Raw genomic sequence first — 22,438 nt, forward strand, 5'->3', positions numbered from 1 at the left:
TCATACATATCACGCCTGGTAGCACGTACTGTACCTTCATCAGATAAAACAAGTGCAGTGTAGCAAAATCATTGTGAAGGACTTGCAGTTTTTTAATATATAGCATTTAAACAGATCTCAGAGTGGAATGTGTGTTGGGGAAGGGCAACAGAATGTAAAAGAATGTTTTGGTTCAACCAGACTCAATTTTGTCTGCCTGATTGCATTTTAGTGCACTCTGAACCCAGCACGTAAGAGAAACACAATTGACACTTCTGTGAATTAATCTCTGCCAAATTGACCTTACCTGTGGTGAAGCCAATTAAAGCTTTCTCCCCTCCATCAAAACCAGTGATCCACCAAGCATTGATGGGGCCCATTTTTTTGGCTCGGACACCACCTACAACAGTAACAGAAATATAAAGGAGATTTAACCCATTGCCATAGTTTTCCTGACTATTAATGTTGTTTTAATATTTATGCCACGTCCCTTGAATATTAATAACATTTCTGAATTTTTGTAACTTAATTATCAAATCAGATATATGTGTATCACCAAATATAACTTTGTGTATGCAAATAACCTTGCTATTTTCTCAGTCTTTGCTTTTTTTTAAGGACAAAAAGTGCACAATCTAACTATGCCACATGGTTCCTGAAACTGTTGCCACCACACTGTAATTTTTAATGTGGTACAAATGATGAAACACATGGGAAATGATGTGAACTGTACGTAGCTGAAATTCACAAGTGGTTTCACCCACTCTTTGGAACAGGGAACTAGGAGAGCGATCAAAGTGCAACTATACCCTTGGTCCAAAAGAGGTTGCATATACTTGCCTTAGAAGTCTGAAAATACTTCTTTGTCTACCTGGCAGTTATCAGTTTTTCAATTTAGTCTCCAAATATATATTCTTGACTTTAGTGTGAATTTTGTCTCTGGCTGGCTCTTGAAAAGTCTGAAATCTTAACTTTTAAGTGGAACAAAAACTTCTGAATTTTTGTCCCAAATAACATAAACAATGCATATTACAGTGTCACTTTGCCTTTTTGTGGCATAAAATGGCAATAGTCCCTAACCTTCTTTTCCAATTATCTATTTATGAAACTAAAAGGCCCAAATCTTTAATGTCTTATAAAATTTGGAAGTCTTCACATTTTGTTGGCATGAAGATTGTTTTTGTTTGGTGCCTTCAAGACAGGGTTGACTCCTGGTGAATGCCTAGACTACTCCCTGCAGTTTTCTTGGCAAGGTTTTTCACAAGTGGTTTGCCCTTGCCCACTTTCAAGGGGTGAGAGAGAGTGACTAGCTTTGTGCCTTATTGTCTCCCAGTTTCTAGCCTGATGCCCTAGCCCTGTGATGGTGAACCTATGGCATACGTGCCAGAGGTGGCACACAGAACCCTCTCTGTAGGCATGTGCGCCATCACCAGCTGCTCTTTGGGTTTTCAGTGTGCGCATGAGCACCAGTAAGCTGGTCTTTGGGTTTCCCATGCTCCAGGGTGTGCGAAGACCAGTTGACTGCCCCAGAAACCCAAAAAGCAGCTGGCAATAGCGCGTGTACCCACAGAGCATGCACGTGCTGGCCAGCTGGTCTTCAGGTTTCCAGCGCACGTGGGTGCAAGTTCCAGTTCAGGCACTTGGTGCCGAAAAGGTTCGCCATCACTGCCCTAGCCACTAAGTAAATGTTTAGTAAACACAAAGAAATAACTTCACAATAGCTATATTCATCATCACTCTTATAATATCTGTTAACAATAGCCAGCAAGAAGTTCTGGAGCCAGGAACGTAGAGCCAAGAAACTCTTTGCCTGATCACCATTCTGAATATTCTAGATAGGTTTTACACAAACCACAGGCTGCAGAATGGTCACTGATAAAGATCTAAGATTCAAATTTCCTTAGCCTTGCACTAAAACAAGCCCCTGTTTCTCTTACCATCCAGGCAAGGGTTATCATCATATATTGGCTTCACAGCACCACTGAAGTAGAGTTCAATATTCCTTTCTATGAGACCGGTATCAAATGGACATAGATGACCTTTTCGATCATATACGCTGAAAAGAGAATGTGACGGTTGTAGATTTTTTTGATCAATTGTACATTTGCTATTTATTTTAGAAAAATACAAACCTACAGCCTAGGAGTAATATTCACAGAACAGTTCCCCTATAACAAGGCAATACACATAAAAGACTTGTGCTTTTGCAATGAAAAAGCTCAAGGGAAGCGGTGATAGTAAAGCCGTGGTGGAATAAGTTAGGGAAAGTGAATGATGGCCATGAGGACAGCATATTATGTGTGTGTGCTTATTTACAAGGTCTTTTGTCACTTTCACCACAACAAATATAAGCAGCTTGAAAAATATACATTGGGCAGCTAGGAAGAGACCAGACTCGGCTGCAAACTCTGGTTTTGTTCCAAGAATGCAGCCTTGTATTAGCAGAGTAGGTCCTTTCCACCGGAAGAACCAGGTCTTACACCACCCAGAAAAACATCATTTGCCACTGCTAACACAAATGGAATTTCAGGCTACAAACATTTCCTGCATTACTTTTAAGTTTGTGCTATTTTTATGGAGCAGGTACCATTGTGTAATTTCACAATCTCAAATATTAAAAAAGAAATGTGTTTTTTTGGGACATGATTTTGGAGAATAAAACTGCAGACAATTTTGAGCACGTAGAGGGGCTTAGAAGGGCGGCCAAAAGAAATCTTGGGGATTAGAATTATCCATCTATAGTAACAGGAAGAACAAATGGCAAGTTCAACTTAATCTAAGCAAATTTAAATTAATATATCCTAGGTCAAATCCATCCATTCAAATTCACATTGGGGTTTGCTCAAGAAAAATATCATGATTATTAAATCAGATGTCCAAGAGGACTGGGAAAAGGATATCAAATCTCCACTATGATAAGAATTGTAAGAATATATTCCAATCACGTTTCTGTACACACCGTACATGATCACTACACCACAGAAAGGTTGTTGTAAATCTGGAAAGTGACAACCAAAATTATCAACGCACCACACTACTTCACTTAATGACTTTTGCTGACCTCAAGATTGAGATGATAGGTTTTATGGATTTGATTATAGATAAGAGATGTAATATGGAATGAAGAAATCATTTGTTGTATTCTAAGATAAGGTGGTAGTTTATTAAAATTATTGATACTTGTTTGTTATGAAGAGGTAGTCACTCTATATTTATTTTCTCTTTCTTTGCTATATTCTTTATTTTTCTTTCCTTTTTCTATTTTCTGTATCTTCTGTTGTTCTTATTATTTTCTTTTAAAGTTTGCATTAGTTTTTGTTGTTATGAAGTATAATCTTTAATAAAATTACTATTAAAAACCCAAACTTGTGGGTAGAGGAAGCCTACTTCATAAGAAAGAGAAAAATCTCCATGAGATTTTAAATCTCTCCAAAGCAGATCACCTTCAAATTTACACTTTACAATGAATCAGAATGAAGTTTTACCTAAAAAATGTTACTTTGTGCTGCGGCAGGTCATCATAGCTTTCAAATCCATCTTCGTTGGCATCAAAAATGGACAAGCGTTCATCTGTCAACATCTCTGGTTCATCCAGCTAGGAGTAAAGAACATTTGGTTTTCACTCTGACAACGTTCAAATGGGGAAGTTTTTCAGCTGCAAAAGTGGGCTGACTTACTGCATCATCTGGATCCCCCTGAAAGAACTTCAGATCAGGGTCATCCAAGTACTGCCTGCATTCCATGCACTTGGGAGGAGTCGTCTGGAAGAAAAATGCATGACTGAAAAACTTCACTTGGACCAAAACCAACGACATCAGAAATGTGTAATTAATTCAGGAATCTCGGAATCTAATTTTGAAAACAATATATTGGAATACGGAATCAACATATTACAGTTTACATGAATGCACAAACTCTGCTTTTTCAGTTCTTAATTTAGGGATGGGTCTTTGCATGCTGCTGAAGTTCAATGGCAGATACAGGCCATTCCAGCTCTCACTTGAGGGGCTACATGTGTTTTCCCAACCTTGCTTTAATGAAGAAATCTAAGATGACTTTAACTACTGTATTTATGCATTTAGTTGCCAGCTTGCTCTGTTTTGGTCACCTCCAAATTAAAGTAGACCATAGGTCCACTTATAGAGAAAAGACAGTAAAATCAAACAACTTTTCAAATTCCTATGCCGCCCTATGAGCTTCTTTTATAAATAAAGAAGTTTACCATTTTACAAAAATGTCTCACCTTGAATTGAAAAGCTCATGAGGAAGTGAATTAGAGATGTGGTACTAGCATTCTGAAAGGAGCCTTATGTAAAATGTCCTAGAAAAAGTACACAGCTAGAATACTGAATTTAGGTAACCAGGAACCTGGATATTTTATAATAAGATAATGCTATTTTCAAATAGTACGTAATTATTACTTTATGCAAGCAAAGGGCAATGGTATTTAAAAGCATACCCATCCACAAAGCCAGAAGACAACCCAGGAATGTATTTTTTAAAAAAATAAAAAAAGTAATAATTCTTTCATAGATTCAAAAATTTTACAGAGTCCATAGAATTATTGCTGCTCAGAGAGGCTACATTCCAGGAACTCTAACTATATAACATTTTAATGCATGATACTAGATTTATATATTATGTGAATCTATAGCTTTTTAATGCTATGAATGGTTAGCAAGCCACAAGCTATAGTAAATAAGCACTGCAGCTGAATTTATGCATTGGCTTTCGCTTAATGTAACCAAACCACTTTATAACTTATGTTATTGTTTAGTTTCAGTTAGCTGCAGATTATTTCAAGCTTCTTCAAGTTGGTGCTTTTCAGATACATTGCACTACAGTGTTCATGTTGGCTGAAGAATTGCAGGTGTTAAAAGGCATCAAGTTGGAAAGAGTTCAATGTTTACCCATGACAGGCAGGAGGTAATGCCAAACATTTCCAGAGTAATTTACAAAGAAACATTGCTAAGCACACAATAAAACAACCATTAGCAAATAGCAGCATGATTACCTACAGCCACTTACCATGCAGTTGATTGTTACCTTTCTTCTCTTCTTATTCAAAGATTCTGATTCTGAATTGTCAGTAGCTAGAGACGACCATATCTCATAAAGTTTATGTATTATGTATATGGAGTGCTTTAGAATGTTTGGCCATAGTAATATTTACTAGCTTTCACCAAAACAATGGCAGACACAGCTAATTAAAACATACTTCTCAGCCAAATTGTGTACATAAACATGATATGATTTGCCACCCAAGAGGGAAGGGTTCATCTGCACCAAATTACTTTCAACACTCAGCTTCATTTTATCAGATATAGTGTAGATGATGTTTTTTATTCATTAAACAAACAAAACCACGCAAACAAAATATCTACTTACTTTAACAGGAGTCACAGTTTTAACCTGATTTACTTCTTCTTTTATCTCAGACCTGAGGAGAACGGACACACACAATGACATATTACAAGCTATTATAACAAGTTTAAGACATTTGGTAATCTTGTAAAGTGTTTGTATCCCAATAACAAACACTAGCACACTTATGGTATTATTAATATGGCGCCTTTTATTGCAAGATTGCTTATTAGAATCCTATAATCAAAAGGAGGAATATAAATCTAAATGCACCTGCATTGTAATTCTTTGTACAAATAAGCACATTAAAAGCGAAGTTTGCCAAGGAGGTAGATAATTGGTTATATTATAGTAAATTTCCACTATTATGGAAACTGAAGAGACTGGTGTCTGCTCCAGTTTTATAATTATTATTTTCAATCTCTATAGTAATATAATAAAGCACTGGGCAAATGCTGAATTTTTATTAAACTTGAAGAAGCCTTTTCTGTTCTGATGGAAACATAACATCCCCATTTTTTTTTAATCTTTGTAAACTCCATGCTTTCTTCCGCTGGTGCTTTCTACCACTCAAATAAAAATTCCCCCTCCATTTCCTTTTCCTAGCTAACTTCCTAGAGTATCACATCAACATAAATAATGGAACCTAAGTTATTTAAAGGGCCACTTTTACTCAGTCAAGATTACCAAAGTTTTAAAAAAAATGTTAAGAACTGTTTTTATTATTCTTTTCCCTTTCTCTATTCAAATGGAGAAGGCTGTTACAAAAACAGAACAGCCAAGTCTCCTTCATACTTCAGTAAGTTATGCAAGATTAAAGTTGGCCTTCTGATGTTGCTAAGATGAAACAGCCAGCACTCCATGCCAGTCTGACCAAACTTGCTTAGAACTGTAGCTCTGCAACAACAGTACAACCCTGTAGTAGGTTATTATAGATCTGACAGGGACTAGCGGACTGCTGGGTGGATCACATACAAAAATGATATATCTCTTGCATCTTGATATGAAAAAGAGAAAATTCAGCAGCCTTTGTAATCAAGAATCTCAATGAGATTGGGCCAAAAACTCCAATAATTCCTTTCTAACAGGACAAACAATTCTAGGAAATGCGGGTTTATAAACTTAGAGATCACCAAGACACAGAATGCAGAACAAGCAATATTTTAAATGCTGCCTGCCTTAAAAAAATCAGAAATATCTGACCCCATTTGCATCTGACCCTTTTTCCATGGAAGCTGCATTTAATTAACACTGAATTCTGCCTGATGAGTCACTCTCGGTAAAGAAGGCAACTCGCTTTTAAGCTTATTCATCTTTGGAGTCACTGTTTTAGGTAACTGCTACTAAGCCGTGGAGAGGAAAGTACTTTAAATTTTAAGTGTCCAGTTAACAGTACTTACCCTTCTTTGGCTTCAGTTTTGATTCTTTTCTCATCTTGTTCCTTGACAGGGAAATGGAAAACAAAAAAAGGGTAAAATGTTTACATACTTTTTAAATTACAAGTAGTCCTCACTTAGCAGACACTTGAAGTTATGCCAGAATCCCCAAAAGTTACTTATGATTGAATTCTGATGTTATGGCAGCTGCACAACCTCCTCCCCCCATGGTCATGCCCATACATATTAGGCATTTGGCAACTAGTTCATATTTACGTCCATTTGCAGTGTCACATGACCATAATCATGACGTTTTTTGCTTGTTTCTGACATTTACTTCCAGTTTCCAGCAAAAAACTGGCCATTGGATAAAAGGTTTCACTTAATGACCACATTTGCTTAATGACTGCCATGTTCACTTGATGACCACCGCAAAAAGTTTGTAAAATTGGGCATGGTGACATGATCATCACCTTAACAACTGCAATAACTTATGACCGTAATTCTTGGCTCAATTACGGCTGTAAGTTGAGACTACCTGCACTGGAGAAAGATGCAGCTCACATGCCGAAGCTCGATCTAGTTAGCATCAATAAAAATCTCCCTCACAAAAGGATAACTCTGTTAATATTCAATCCAAAATTAATTTGTCCTGGATGATACCAATTGCACAGTGAGGTATTCAGGTGCCTTTTAGGGGAAGAGGAGGACTAAACTTTCAAAGAATTTCATAAGCCTTCTCAACTGTCAGATGGGTTAAATTCTAGCCATGCCATGCCAAATAGGAGAAAACTAAGTTGCAAACATACCTTTTCTCCAGGCAGTTCCTCCTCCTCTTCTTCCTCCTCATTTTCTGCATTACTTTCTTGTTTTAGCTCTCCATTCACCTCATCTGATTTGCGTTTGTTGGATCTATTATGATTAACCATAAAATGGATCCATAAAATATAAATTAATCAAAGGATCTGTTCATAGTATGGTATATATTAATAAGAGAAAAACAAAGCCTAGGGAAATGAGATCCGTTCCATCCTTCTCCCAACTTCTTTGTTGCATCCTCCCCAAACCAGTCCTTTTTCTAAAAAATCAGTCTGTCTCTTTATGGCTGAGTGTAACATATAGCTAAAGGCATGCCTGTACTTTGGCTCCCCGTCTGGGTCTAATATTTTATCTGTAATAATATGCTCTTGATACCATAACAAGGCCTGCTTTCAATCAGAGTTGTACCATACTTGGAACACATTATTTACAGGAAGAATTCCCTTACTAACTGCCTCATGCAGTGACCATTCAAAGTTACAATAGTGCTGAAAAAATAACTTTGCAATCAAGACCTGCATTTGCAACCTTTGCAGCATCTCTCTGTCACTCGTTCACCATTACAGCCAGTACACTTTGTGTCTGAATTAGTTTTTCATTCCCCCCACCTCACAAAAATGGAGAGATTGGGGAAGAAGTGATTACGAATAAGCAGGCAGACAATGGGGAATGTACATTGAAAGGAATGTGCTAGTGCCAGCTATTTGCCTAGCATGTTCAAGGCTGTGAGTGCGCTAGGCAAACAGCCAGCACATGCGTCCTTTCAATGTATATTCCCCATTGTGTGTTTGCTTACTCTCTTGTAATCCCTTCCTCTCCAATGAACTTAAATAAAAACATTAATTCCCTTCTTGCTAATTATCCCAGTGCCGGGGTTAGCATTCCAAAGAGTAGGGGAATGGGGAAAAGGAAAGCTGAAGTAAAACTGTAAGCATAGTCAGAGTCACATGATTGTTCATTAGCAACGGAGTTGCCAGTCCCAATCGTGATTGTTAAATGAGGACTACCTATATTGTTACTGAAATCTCCGATTAGGAGCCAGCAATTGTCATTAAAAGCTGACTCCTAATTCTTTGCTTGAGGACAGTCTACTGTGTTTATTCCTCTTTGGAAATATCAGTGTTTATCACTGCCTGTGTTTATCACTGCCTGCTCTTTGACATTAAACATTTCAATTAAGGTAGTCATGTCACAATTGGAGCAAAGAAAAAAAAAGGAAAAGTGCTTATGGGTGTCAATAAAGAATCAGATGCGGCACAAACAGAAGAAAGTAGAAAAATACCAGGATTTCACAAAACTTACTCACCCTTTGGAAAATAGAGCCATTATGGTTGGCTGCTTGCCAGAACTACGGGTGATCCTGGAGCTGGTTGAGGTTCCTGCAAATTCATTTTAAAAATGTTGCCAGGCAGAAATTATGGCTGTCGTTTTAAAAGTGCTTAAAGTAGGCTATACATTCATGATTTAAAGGAACACATCTAATCCCCATGTATTATGCACTAGTTGTCTATTGCAATATTGCAGGGATTTTTTAGGCTGCGATAGGAATTTATGTGCTGTGTATATGTGAGGGAATGCAAAAATCTAGACATCACTAGTGCACAAAAGGAGGCCCTCAACAATTTTGTTGCTATGGGAGATGTTTGCTTACTTCCCTTCTTAGATTCTTATTTATTGTATTTTCTTTTAAAATGTTTATTCCCTTTCAAAACAAAGTTTTCTTTGGGACTTCTGAACTTCTGAAAATTGCAATAAAATTATGCTAAAATTAAATGGAAGTTTCAATAAAAGTACATAATTTCCAGATACTAAAACAAGGGAAAAATATGGATAAAGACCTCCAAAACATGGTAAGACGATCCTATACAATTTCAACATACTCAAGTTATTTAATAAAATTGGTTTTGAGCTTGAGAACTATTTTACTAGTCCATTTATTCATACAACATTATGTTGGCCAGTTGAGACCTAGTGAGGGGGGGAAATAACCATATTATTTAATAATATGTTTATTATTAAACATATTAAAATAATGTTTGAATTAACATTTAAATTTGGTTCAATGTTAAGCTTTCTTGTTTAGAGACAATTTAGGATGGTATCCCTTTAAGGCCCAAATTTACAACTAACCCCCTCTCTCCCCCCAGGCAAATATTATTTGTTAAGCAGATAATACATATCTTACTTCTGTTCTCACTATTGGACTTGCTCTTTCTGCCTCTCCGAGCTTTTGGAACAAATGGTGAAGATAATGGTGTTGAAGAGGAAGATGAGGCAGCTTCTTCAACTTCCATGTTGCTTTCCTCCTTCTCCTTGTTCTCCGCTCTCTCTGAGTCTTCATCACTGCCATAGCCACCATTTTCTGAGCATCCATTGAGCTTCTGGCCAAATGCCAAGTTGTCTCCATTTTCTAAAGACAGTTCTCTATGGAGTAGGGCTTTGACTCTGGCCAGGTAGAGTTCCTGTGGGAGAAGGGAAAGACTAGCAGGTTGAATATATTTGTATATGAGGAGATCTCATTTGTGATTCCATGAGACGCTGCCTCCTAGCTTACCAGGAACATCTCTTAAGCATAATCCATTTTAATTCTATAGGTTTCAACTCTTAAATTATGAATGTTCATATTTCCACTCAAAAAAAGAAATAAGGCCAGCCATTTCCATGACTCATGGAAATAGCTAGTTTGCCAATAACTAATAAAAGAATTGATTTAGGAAATTTACAAGCAGGTTCTCACTATGCTGATAACATGTATGTTTGCACACTCCATCACACACATTGTGTCTATCAGTCTGTGTGCGTAAAGATTGTAAAAGACATCTCTTACTTTGACATTCCACTTAAGTAGGCTAACTACTTAAGATCATAACTTTTTATTAGTAAATCCCTAGTTATATTTTTAGAGTTCCATTATTTAAGTAGCATATTTAATTATTTAGAAAATAATTTAATATTATTTAATATCTGAAATCTAAATTAGTCATTGAAAAGACAGATTTCAATCTCCCTGCATAATTCTGGAATTTTAAAATTTAGCTTTAGTGGGAAATTGTTTATTTTATTTTATTTATTTAATTAATTTTGTCATAACAATATACACAAGCATAACACAAAAGATTATATAATATATAAACATATATATGAGGAGAAACAAGGTAGTATAAGCATATCTATATATATAGCGGAAGAAACAATAGGACAGGAACGGTAAGCACGTTTGTGCTCTTATGCATGCCCCTTAGAGTCCTCTTAGGAATGTGGTGAGGTCAACAGTGGATAGATTTTGAATAAAGCTTTTGGGGTTATAAGAAGAGACCAGACAGTCAGGTAATGCATTCCAAGCATAGATAATTCTGTTACAGAAATCGGGTTTTCTGCAATCTAAACTGGAGCGGTTGACATTAAGTTTAAATCTGTTGGTATTATTTATTTATTTATTTATTATTTAAATTTATATACCGCCCTATCTCCCAAAGGACTCAGGGCGGTTCACAGGCATATAAAACATCGATACACAAAATTAAAATAATCTTTAAAAAACTTATTCCAATGCCCTATCATTAAAAATAGAAATATAAATATTAAAATCAATTTAAAAACCCCTATAAAATTTAAAATCTAAGCCAGTCCTGCACAGATGAATAAATGTGTCTTAAGCTCGCGACGGAAGGTACGAAGGTCCGGAAGTTGACGGAGTCCTGGGGAGCCCGTTCCAGAGGGCGGGAGCCCCCACAGAGAAGGCCCTTCCCCTGGGCGTCGCCAGACGACACTGCCTAGCTGACGGCACCCTGAGGAGTCCCTCCCTGTGAGAGCGCACGGGTCGGTGAGAGGTATCTGGTCGCAGTAGGCGGTCCCAGATAACCCGCCCTATGCCATGGAGCGCTTTAAAGGTGGTCACCAAAACCTTGAAGCGCACCGAAGGCCACAGGTAGCCAGTGCAGCCTGCGCAGGATGGGTGTTATGCGGGAGCCACGAGGCTCCATCTATCACCCGCAGCCGCATTCTGACTAACTGTAGCCTCCGGATGCCCTTCAAGGGAGCCCCATGTAGAGGCGTTGCAGAAATCCAGGCGAGACGTCACGTATTATTTTATTGTAGTTGAAACTGAAGTAGTCTTTGGCAGGAAGGACATTACAACGGATGATTCTATGAGCTAAACCCAGGTCCTGTCAAAGGCGACGAAGTTCCAAGTTATCTAGACCCAGGATATCAAGTCTGGTGGAATAAGGTATTTTATTGGTTACGGAGGAGTGGAGAACTCTTCTCGTAAAATACGAGAAACTGTATTTAGGAAATTTACAAGCAGGTTCTCACTATGCTGATAACATGTATGTTTGCACACTCCATCACACACATTGTGTCTATCAGTCTGTGTGCGTAAAGATTGTAAAAGACATCTCTTACTTTGACATTCCACTTAAGTAGGCTAACTACTTAAGATCATAACTTTTTATTAGTAAATCCCTAGTTATATTTTTAGAGTTCCATTATTTAAGTAGCATATTTAATTATTTAGAAAATAATTTAATATTATTTAATATCTGAAATCTAAATTAGTCATTGAAAAGACAGATTTCAATCTCCCTGCATAATTCTGGAATTTTAAAATTTAGCTTTAGTGGGAAATTGTTTATTTTATTTTATTTATTTAATTAATTTTGTCATAACAATATACACAAGCATAACACAAAAGATTATATAATATATAAACATATATATGAGGAGAAACAAGGTAGTATAAGCATATCTATATATATAGCGGAAGAAACAATAGGACAGGCACGGTAAGCACGTTTGTGCTCTTATGCATGCCCCTTAGAGTCCTCTTAGGAATGTGGTGAGGTCAACAGTGGATAGATTTTGAATAAAGCTTTTGGGGTTATAAGAAGAGACCAGACAGTCAGGTAATGCATTCCAAGCATAGATAATTCTGTTACAGAAATCGGGTTTTCTGCAATCTAAACTGGAGCGGTTGACATTAAGTTTAAATCTCTTGGTATTATTTATTTATTTATTTATTATTTAAATTTATATACCGCCCTATCTCCCAAAGGACTCAGGGCGGTTCACAGGCATATAAAACATCGATACACAAAATTAAAATAATCTTTAAAAAACTTATTCCAATGCCCTATCATTAAAAATAGAAATATAAATATTAAAATCAATTTAAAAACCCCTATAAAATTTAAAATCTAAGCCAGTCCTGCACAGATGAATAAATGTGTCTTAAGCTCGCGACGGAAGGTACGAAGGTCCGGAAGTTGACGGAGTCCTGGGGGGAGCTCGTTCCAGAGGGCGGGAGCCCCCACAGAGAAGGCCCTTCCTGGGCGCCGCCAGACGACACTGCCTAGCTGACGGCACCCTGAGGAGTCCCTCCTGTGAGAGCGCACGGGTCGGTGAGAGGTATCTGGTCGCAGTAGGCGGTCCCAGATAACCCGCCCTATGCCATGGAGCGCTTTAAAGGTGGTCACCAAAACCTTGAAGCGCACCCGGAAGGCCACAGGTAGCCAGTGCAGCCTGCGCAGGATGGGTGTTATGCGGGAGCCACGAGGGGCTCCATCTATCACCCGCGCAGCCGCATTCTGGACTAACTGTAGCCTCCGGATGCCCTTCAAGGGGAGCCCCATGTAGAGAGCGTTGCAGTAATCCAGGCGAGACGTCACGTATTATTTAATTGTAGTTGAAACTGAAGTAGTCATTGGCAGGAAGGACATTACAACGGATGATTCTATGAGCTAAACCCAGGTCCTGTCAAAGGCGACGAAGTTCCAAGTTATCTAGACCCAGGATATCAAGTCTGGTGGAATAAGGTATTTTATTGGTTACGGAGGAGTGAACTCTTCTCGTAAAATACGAGAAATTGTATATAGGTAGTCCTTCACTTACAACAGTTCACTTAGTGACCATTCAAAGTAGCAATGGAAAAAGTGACCTATGACCATTTTTCACATTTTCGACCTTTGTAGCATCCCCATGATCATGTGATTAAAATCCAGATGTTTGGCAACTAGTTCATACTTATGACCATTGCAGTGTCCGAGGGTCATGTGATCGCCTTTTGCAACCTTTCAACAAGCAAAGTCAATGGGGAAGCCAGATTCATTTAGCAACCGTGTTACTAACTTATCAACAGCAGTGATTCACTTAACAACTGTGGCAAGAAATGCTGTAAAATGGGGCAAAACTCACTTAACAGATGTCTCACTTAACAACAGAAATGCTGGCTTCAATTGTGGTCAGAAGTTGAGGACTACATGTATTGACATTTTATCTTTTACTTTAAAAAATGATTTTGCAATATTGCTCTTTGATCAGTGGAAGAATGCAAAAAGTTTTAAATTCCAGGAGCAAAAAATGAATGTTGTTTGAAATAACACAATTCTACAAGCAATAGAGAATTTTCTTGTAATGAAGTCCTTGGCGAAGTAAATGCTTTAATGGATTCAAATTTCAATATGCCATGTTTGGAAGTTCTTCCAACTAAAAGAGCAAAAAGAACTGAGGGATGTATTTCCCTATTCAGTTTAAGAAGTTCAAAGACTTCATAGATATGCAGCAACACCAGCAAATTAAGATGCTCAAAAATAATCTCTTTTAAAACTGAGGCTCTGGGGGTTCTGAATGATCAGGTCTTGTTTCTATAACAGAGCCAATTATACATGGATTAGTAGCGTAAGTTTGTATTTTGATTTCCAGACTTACTTTGAAAATGTCTACATAAATTGACAGCAAATCTCAGGTCATATCTTGCTTCCTATAGATTACTGGTATATATGATAAATTTTCAGATATGCTTAAATCACAAAGTAAAAGAATTCGTTTTCTCTAGCAGTGTGCCTTGATCATATGTGCAAGTTGAGAGCTGCAAAAACACCCTTGCAGCAACAATATTAAACTTCCAGCCACCATGCATCCACTCATTCTGAAATCACTGTTAGCATTCTGAACATTAATTGTAAGGCAGGCAAAGCAAACAATAGTTGAACACAATGGGATGAAACTATTTATCCTGATTACCCACCTCAGAAAGTTCCTCTTTGCGCAACTTGGTCTCCAGATCTTTCAACTGATTTTGAGCATCTACTTGTAAGAAGCCATGTATCAAATTCAGTTTTTCTTTAACACATTCCTAAAAGCCAGAAGACGGAAAAGACTAGGTGAGTACCACAGCTAGCAACCCAGGTCTGCAGAAGCTTGCCAAGCTATAGAAGAAGAAGGATATTTCGTAATTCATCATGGGAAGGGTGTAGTGAGACATTTGTGACTTACTCTTTCACCAAGACCATCTTCATCCCTCTCGAGATCTTTCAGCCTGTTTTTAAATCAAAACACAAAGACATCACAAATTAGTCTTCTGTTTTGCCCTCTTGAGTTTTGGAGGAAATTTCACCTCTGAAATGAAAGCCAAGTTAGAGGATCAACAACTGATTTAGATATACATAAGTCCTTTGATTTTCTGTGACTTTTGTCACAGAATGAATCACAGTAAGATATAGTTCCTGCTAGAACAAATTCAGAAAAGGCTCACTGACACTGTCATATTGTGCCAAGCAAAGGTTTAAGTATGGTTTGTTGAACAGTTTATACGTTGGCTTGATAGACATAAGAACACAAATCCATGAACTGCCAAATCTCAGTTTGGCATAGTACAATACATGTGAACCAGACTGTTGTGGGCAATCAAAGGCAATCATTCATTGAATGAAGATTCCATCATGGAAAGAACAGCAAGAGAGTATGTAAAACTTGAGGCTTCCTCTGGATCTCTGTTAGAATCCAAGAAATAAAGGATCATATTAAAAATATCCTTTAGAACTGCAACAATATTTGTCATGTTGTGCCCGGGGGTGGGGGTGGGGGATAGCTTCTAAAGTAAATGAAGCCTGAAGCCATTAGCACTAAGATCAGTGGAAATATCTGACAGTCAGGAACAGCATTTGTGTTACACTTTAATCCCTGCATGCATAATTTAAATATATTTTGATTGGCCATCTTGCTAAAAGCAATTCAGATGGTGTTTTGGTTGAGGAAAGAATTCTCACATTTTTAGAAGATAAACTACCTGAAGTACTTGCACTGAGCCTAATTAAAACTGGTGATTGAGAATTTAATCCTCATATATCGATAGGTCTAGTGTAAAGTATGGTTTGGCAGCCACCTGTCAGGCATAAGCTAAGGATAAAATGCCAGGGTATAAGATAGGTGACCCACTCTTCATTCTAGGTAAACAAGGAATCCATATATTTCTCTTCCCCATTAAAATATTTGAACCATCAACTTGAAAAAAAGCAGTAAACTCAATTTGTGTTTTAAAATCAGGCAAAAGGTACTTCTTGCATTGAGAATAGGCTGATCAATCTGACATCCAAGAAACCCACAAACCAATAAGTTTTGTTAACATTATTCCTCTGATATTGCATCTACCAGATTCTAATGGGCACCCCTCACGTTCATATGCACAGCTTCCTTTATTCAGAGCACCTGCAAATCCCTTAGGTTAGACCAAAGGAAAGACCTGTAACAGGAAGTAATAGGCCTTCTCTGGCTGACTGGAAAAACTACTTAGCTCCTGTCCCATTGTCCTAGTATGAGTAAAGCAGTTCAGCTAGCAGTAAATACTAATGAAATAAAAGTAACCCAAGGCCAGACAAGGCAAAAAAGGAAAAACTAGCTTGATTTAAACCATCTTTTCTAAACTTGATGAGATCTTTTGGGCTACAAATCCTGCCATGCCCAGCTACCTCAAGCAATCAAAGGGCTTGAAGGAGGCTGCAATCCAATTTATCTAGGGGCCCCCCATACTGGGGAAAGCTAGTTTAACATTCCAATAAGAGTAATTCCAATAAGAGTAATCAAAATTAAAGGAGGAAAAGTCTACATCAATTAATATATATCTCAAAAATGAGATGGTATTAAAGTTCAATTCATAGAGAAAATATCCAATCCATCCCTTTATTAATATTGTCTTGGAGGAAGCTTCCAATTGACAAGAGTAATTCCACAACCAAGAATAGTTCTCTTAATTTCTATGCAATGGAGCCCATAGAAGGACCCCAAAGCCTCATCTCATACTTCAGATCGAAATCTATAGCTGCCAACATAAAGGAAGAGGTAGCGATTAAAAGCACAGATAATGATTTCCAAACACAAACACAAAATCTATTCATAAACTGAAAAACGTGCCTTAGGGCTTCAACGTTTTTTACAGGAAATACTGTATTTGTGTAATTACCTGACTTCCTTTGATCCAGACTTTATTGTAGTGCCAGTTAAAATAACCATTTCACTAGATTCACTAGTAAAACAGGACAAACTGAATGCCTAGCTCTCCATCTGCTTTCACCTAAAGCTGTATCATAAATTGGAAGTGTGAGAAACAGAACACAAGATATGGGTATCATGGGAAAAGAGTTTTCTTGTGGCTCAAAGGACTCTTTGTAGTACGGACTTCATAGTTCAGAGTGAGCACACTGCCCGAGACAATGACATGCAAACAGGTAAAAGGGAATTATAGGTAGATTCAGGGCCAAAGATTTCCTATCTTCTTTCAAAACAAAACAGTGGTATACCTTCTAGTAAAGGTAGACAGTTATTGAAGAATATATTAATATTTTCTCCTGGATCTCATCATTCAACTGTGTTTGTAGCCATACAAGAGACTGGTGCCCATGAGACAACAGTGTTAAGACCCTCTTTGGATTATATTTCATTTACTCCCATGAGTAAAAGTAAGTCAGAAACATGACCAAAATGTCAACAGCAATACCAGAGAACAAAGTATTTCTACTACTCCAGTGAAGGCAAATACTTTCCTGTGGAAGCATACCAGGGAACTTTCCTCTCCATATATATTCTGCAAGTACTAATTTATATAATTTAGCAAGCTATATGGCTATACTGCTCTTTTACAAAGACCTCTTCGTTCAAAAACTGGCTTTTTTTCTTTGCCTACTGCCCTGATGGAGAAAAATATCTCTGGAGACTCCAGATATGTTTCAGGTTAGAATTTCCACATTTAACACTACATCCTAGAACTAATACAGACTAGGTCATCAAAAAAGGATGTCAGCTGTTATTATTATAGCATTTTAAGTACAATATTCATCACCATTTAAAGTGGGCCATACTTACTCCAATTAACATATTTACCTTTTAACTTTTCATTCATATTCTTCATAATGCTGCTTTACTTTATAAAACCATCCCCACCTTCATCTCATGTGTAATTAAATTATTTCAGCTTCATGCATTTGACAATTGGGCCATAGTCATAAGAGTTTCCACTAGTACTACAACTATATATTATATATTATATTATATTCACTATATATTATATAATATATAATAATAAAATATATAATAATAGAATTATCCCTCTGTGCACACTCTTCCTCTCATCTTTAGCCACTATGGTTAAACTTGCTACAAAGCTAGTTTGTTTATGTTCTTGATCACCTGTACAATCACTCCAATATAAGTTCTCCTTCACTGTTGTAGCCTGAATATAAGATTTGTTTAGGGTCAGTCAGCAGAAAAAATAATAATGAAGGCAAACCTTGAACCATCCTTTGCTCCATTGTTAAAATAAGTTATTTAAATAATTCTCAGAAATGAGAATCATTTTCATTCTACAAAATCAATATGCTGCAAACAATTACTGCAGCAATTGTAAAAAAAAAAGAATAAATTTAAGTTTCTTTCTGACTTTTCTGTTTCCCCATCATTGCAAAAAACATTTTTAAATGAAAGCAACCTCCTGGACCACTGACCCGTCAGAATAACAGAAAACCTTCAGCTTCACATTGCTTCTTGGTTAATCATGCAATTTGTAAGTTTCCTGCCAAAGCAAACTAGTTGAGGTTTCATTTTAAAACATTCAACCAAAGCTGTTCAAAATTTTACTGTGTGACTGTATTTCTCTATAGTGGACTCATTGCTCTGCACTGTCAAGACCGAGCAAGGGAGCACTCCAAGACGTGAGGAAAATTTAAAGGACTTTGCTAATACAAGGTCTTATAAATTTTCTCTTATGACCACAGAAACCATGTCAAAACCAAGGACGATAATAGAAATTAGAAAGAAGCTAAAGAGATTTGGGATTTCATTACCATCCTGTCAAGAATGGCAATACATACAACTGTCAAGAAAATGGGGGCAAGAGAATAAATGAGTTAAGAAAAATCCCACTGCTGAAGTTCTGTCTGAAGGGCAGGCGAGCAAGTTCCCGCCCACTGCTGACTCCAGACAACAGCAACACAGACTCTCTCAGAAGGAAGGAGATACACAAATAGATGTACCAGGTGCTATAAGCTAGTGTGCTCGCTCACAACAGTCATAGTAAGGAAGGCTTACATATGATATCCTTAAAGGTAGCAGTCTAGCTTGCAGGCAATTTAATGAGAAACTGAAAAAGAAAGAGAAGGAACACTTTCCTTCTTCCAAGTTACACAAAACTCATTCCCATTAAGCACTCATTTTTGGGCTCCATTCTGCAGGCAGACCTGAAGAACCACATAAAGTAGACTTGAGAGCTAGGACTCAAAGATTTAGCAGATACTAAACTAAAGAAGCAGGAGAGAACGTTTGTCTCCAAATTTATTTTTCTGCTGAGAAAAAAAAATAGTTGTATTTATAATCTATTTTCTAACAACATTAAAGGGGCTTATAGAACTTAAAACCTAAAGCTGATGAATGGTAAAAATCAAATGCTTTCCCATAGTGCAAAGAAACTGACAGATGTCCGTAGCAACACTATTGGAGTGAAGAGGCTGGGTTGGGGAAAGAGGAAGAGTGCTTCCCATGTTTCTCTGGTGGAGGATAGCTATCCATTCCAGTAAAAGAGAGGAAGCTAAAAGGACTTAGAAAAAGACAACTTGTTTTGAGCCAACGTGATAATGTGCACAGCACTGATTATTTGGAGCAATTGTCAGTAATAATTCTGCCCAGGGAAAGAGGTCCAACGAAAAACCCACCTCCTTCAGAAAAAGCCAGGTTCTATTGAAATGCAGCACGCTGCTGGAAGTGCCGAAGAGCAGAAAGCCACCACCCCATCCTGCAAGCTCACGATTGCCAACAACCCAACCCATGTCAGCCCCCCCCCTTTATTTTTATGCAGAAGTCAGGGCATGTTAACCAATGCTTCCTGAACCGAGTGTGTGCGCCTGCGTTAATCCTTGCCCTAAACACAAACAAATGTTCCCGCCAAGATGCGCTTTCAACTGGAAAAGAAATTCGTTTTCACTTCCTGTCCCAGATGGCAAGGGGTGGCATATGGAGAAAAAAGGAAGGCCAGGGGAAAGATGAGGCCCGTGTCCTTGTGAGATATAAAGTGGCTAATTAATATCTGATGCAGTGGTTCATATTCCTTACATTCCCACTCCCACTCAGAAAAAAGCTGCCACCTTTGAATGTTTTTAGTAAAGATTAACAATCCTCTCACTTCCGATTCCTCTTCCCCCCCCCCTTTTTTAATCGTTGCGTTGGAGAGAGGCAGTTCTATTCAAGAAATCCCAAGCCTAAAGGCCCTAAAAACCTGATAACATAATTATCTTAATTGATTTTAGGATTTTAGGAACTATCTTAACGGAACTAATTTTTGTCACTTGACAAGTATTTGTGGGGGGGGCGAGGAAAGCAGGAAAATAGTGCAGTGGTCAAACAATCCTATGAACAAGACACAAGATAGATTCCCCCTTCCTTTCATCCAAGTAAATATCATCTTCTCCCTCCAAGGGGGTTTAAAAAAAAAAGCGTATTATGTAAAGAATTTCAAAGGCCTTGCACTTCGGGTCACTATCTCTGCCCCCAAAGTGGTGAAACTCCCCAATTAAGGATATATCCTTTTTTTTTTCAAACTAGGGAACCACCAAAATGCTTTTCTCTTAGTCGCCACCCCCCCCCCCCCAGTCCCAAGGGCACCTAAGTGACTCAAAAATCCACTGCAGGCTATTAAACGTGGGGAGTTGTGGGGGGGGGGGAGGGAAGGGAGAGAGACCTAGTGCCTTCCTTTACTTCTCTCCATATAGTTCCGGGCTCCCTTGTCTCACTTCCCCCCTTCGGGAACTTTTTCGCCTCCCTGCGTAACCCAACGGCAGAGGGATACCTTTGGGGAAGCGGAATATCAAAACCGGGATTGTCAGTTTGGAGAACAGAGAGGCTCGCCATCAAACAGGAAGAGGATAGGAAGCACGAGGGGGTCCCGCTCCCCTTGTCCCGAAATGCAAGGACGGGGGGAGACTGCGGGGACTACGAAGGGGGGAAACCCCTCTCCCCGCCCCAGATTTAGGAGGGTGCCCGAAGAGCAGCCCCGGCCACTGCAGGAGCTGTGCGCACGGGGGAGGGGGGGTTAGGTCAACGTGCCCTCGGGACAGGACGGGGGAGCGAATAACCTTCGCCCGGGGATCCGCCGGCCGAGCCCCCCCTGCCGCCGACTACTCACCGCCTGCGCAGCTCCTCCGGGGTCAGCGGAGCGGCCTGGGCGGGCATCGGGACCGGCAGGACAGCAGGCAAGGATCCGACGGGAGCCGATTTGGCGCGCACCGGGGAGGGAGGGGGCGGAGCGGCTTCGGGATAGACCATCCTGCAAAGGGGGGGGGAGGAGGAGGAGGAGAGGGGAGGGAGGAAAGGGCGGAACTTAACAAGTCGCCATTCAGGCAGAGGGAGAAACCAAACGGCGGCTTGTGGAGGGGGAGCGGAGGGAGAGGGAGAAGAGGACGGCCGAGCGAGGACCGCGCGCAGGAGCTTCGCTGTGCAAAGCCGGGGCTCGTTATTTTCGGGTTTCTGGTTTCGGTGCTACCGGGAAAGTCAGGCTGCAGGGCGCGGGAGAACAACAGTTCATCTTTCTCCCCCCCACGCACCCCTCCGATATTATTTCAAGCAGCGAGGATAGATCGCCTTTGCCCATAGAAACTCGTTACAGATAATAGCGCAGGAAATTTGGCTGGCTCAGTTCGGTCCGGCAGTTTCCTTGCTTCCCCTGACCACCTGGAAATTTCAAATAAAAAAGACCTTTCCCTACAGCTTGTTCCCACAGTATTTGGATATTCCAAACATGTCGCCATTCAGATCATTCGTGTTTTCTTGATGCATAGAGCTATCTTAGGCTCAGTGATCCATATTGTGCTAATATTCGTAATACATATTTCGACTATTTGACTAAAAAAAAATCTGTATCTCAGGGCTGAACTGTGGAATTTTTTGTGCTCTCTGAGCTTGGTTATTTACTTACAGGTATTTCATTACTAGATCAAAATACCCTGAATTATGGACCTCATCAATCTTTGCCTTGCTACGTATTTTCAGTGTGATAGACAAATATACCAACAAATCAGAGGAACACTCATTGGGATCACCACTCTTGGGACTCATATCAGAGACTGTAATGCAATGTCTAGAAATTAAACTATTCCCCCACATAGAACCAAACGCATGGATCCAACACCTTTGTCATAATAAAAAAAGAACAGAAAACACATGGAACAATCAATATTTTTAAAGGAATAAAATTCATAAGAAAAGAAAACACAATACTACTCTATGGATATCCTCATCAGCAGAGGAAATGGCAGCAGATCAGAAATACTATTGAAAATGACCCACACTAACCAAGTGCTCCATTACCAAAGTAACAATCCACCATAGCACACAAACCAACAAAGCCCTCCAGAACATTTTAAATAAACCATAAGACCCAGCAGGTCAAGAAGAAAAAAAGCGAACCATTTACAACATATAGTTTAAGAACGATAACAGCCACTAGTAGGGTAGAGAGGCAGAGGACTAGCTGAATGCATCCATAAACATCAACTAGCAATCAAAAGACTGGATAAAAAATTCACAACACATGGACAGACTTCAGTTTCACCTCAGGAACTATCAGCATCTAAAACAAAGCTAAA

At 38.8% G+C, this 22,438-nt stretch overlaps 1 protein-coding gene across 1 annotated transcript in view; it reads right to left on the minus strand.

Moving 5' to 3' along the window:
• DNMT1 (DNA methyltransferase 1) overlaps nt 1-21,093 on the minus strand; it is a 42,607-nt gene extending 21,514 nt beyond the window's left edge. Inside the window, exons 1-12 of the mRNA XM_058170516.1 lie at nt 20,980-21,093; nt 14,811-14,853; nt 14,563-14,670; nt 9,724-10,000; nt 8,845-8,917; nt 7,529-7,631; nt 6,744-6,784; nt 5,368-5,419; nt 3,657-3,740; nt 3,465-3,574; nt 1,917-2,035; nt 287-379 (exon numbers count right to left, since the gene is read on the minus strand). Coding sequence (XP_058026499.1) covers nt 287-379; nt 1,917-2,035; nt 3,465-3,574; nt 3,657-3,740; nt 5,368-5,419; nt 6,744-6,784; nt 7,529-7,631; nt 8,845-8,917; nt 9,724-10,000; nt 14,563-14,670; nt 14,811-14,853; nt 20,980-21,026 — 1,150 coding nt within the window. The 5' untranslated portion in view covers nt 21,027-21,093. The remainder of the gene's footprint in view (nt 1-286; nt 380-1,916; nt 2,036-3,464; nt 3,575-3,656; nt 3,741-5,367; nt 5,420-6,743; nt 6,785-7,528; nt 7,632-8,844; nt 8,918-9,723; nt 10,001-14,562; nt 14,671-14,810; nt 14,854-20,979) is intronic.
• Nucleotides 21,094-22,438: the final 1,345 nt, after the last annotated feature.

The sequence above is a fragment of the Ahaetulla prasina genome, chromosome 2, assembly GCF_028640845.1.
Source record: "Ahaetulla prasina isolate Xishuangbanna chromosome 2, ASM2864084v1, whole genome shotgun sequence".
Taxonomy (NCBI): domain Eukaryota; kingdom Metazoa; phylum Chordata; class Lepidosauria; order Squamata; family Colubridae; genus Ahaetulla; species Ahaetulla prasina.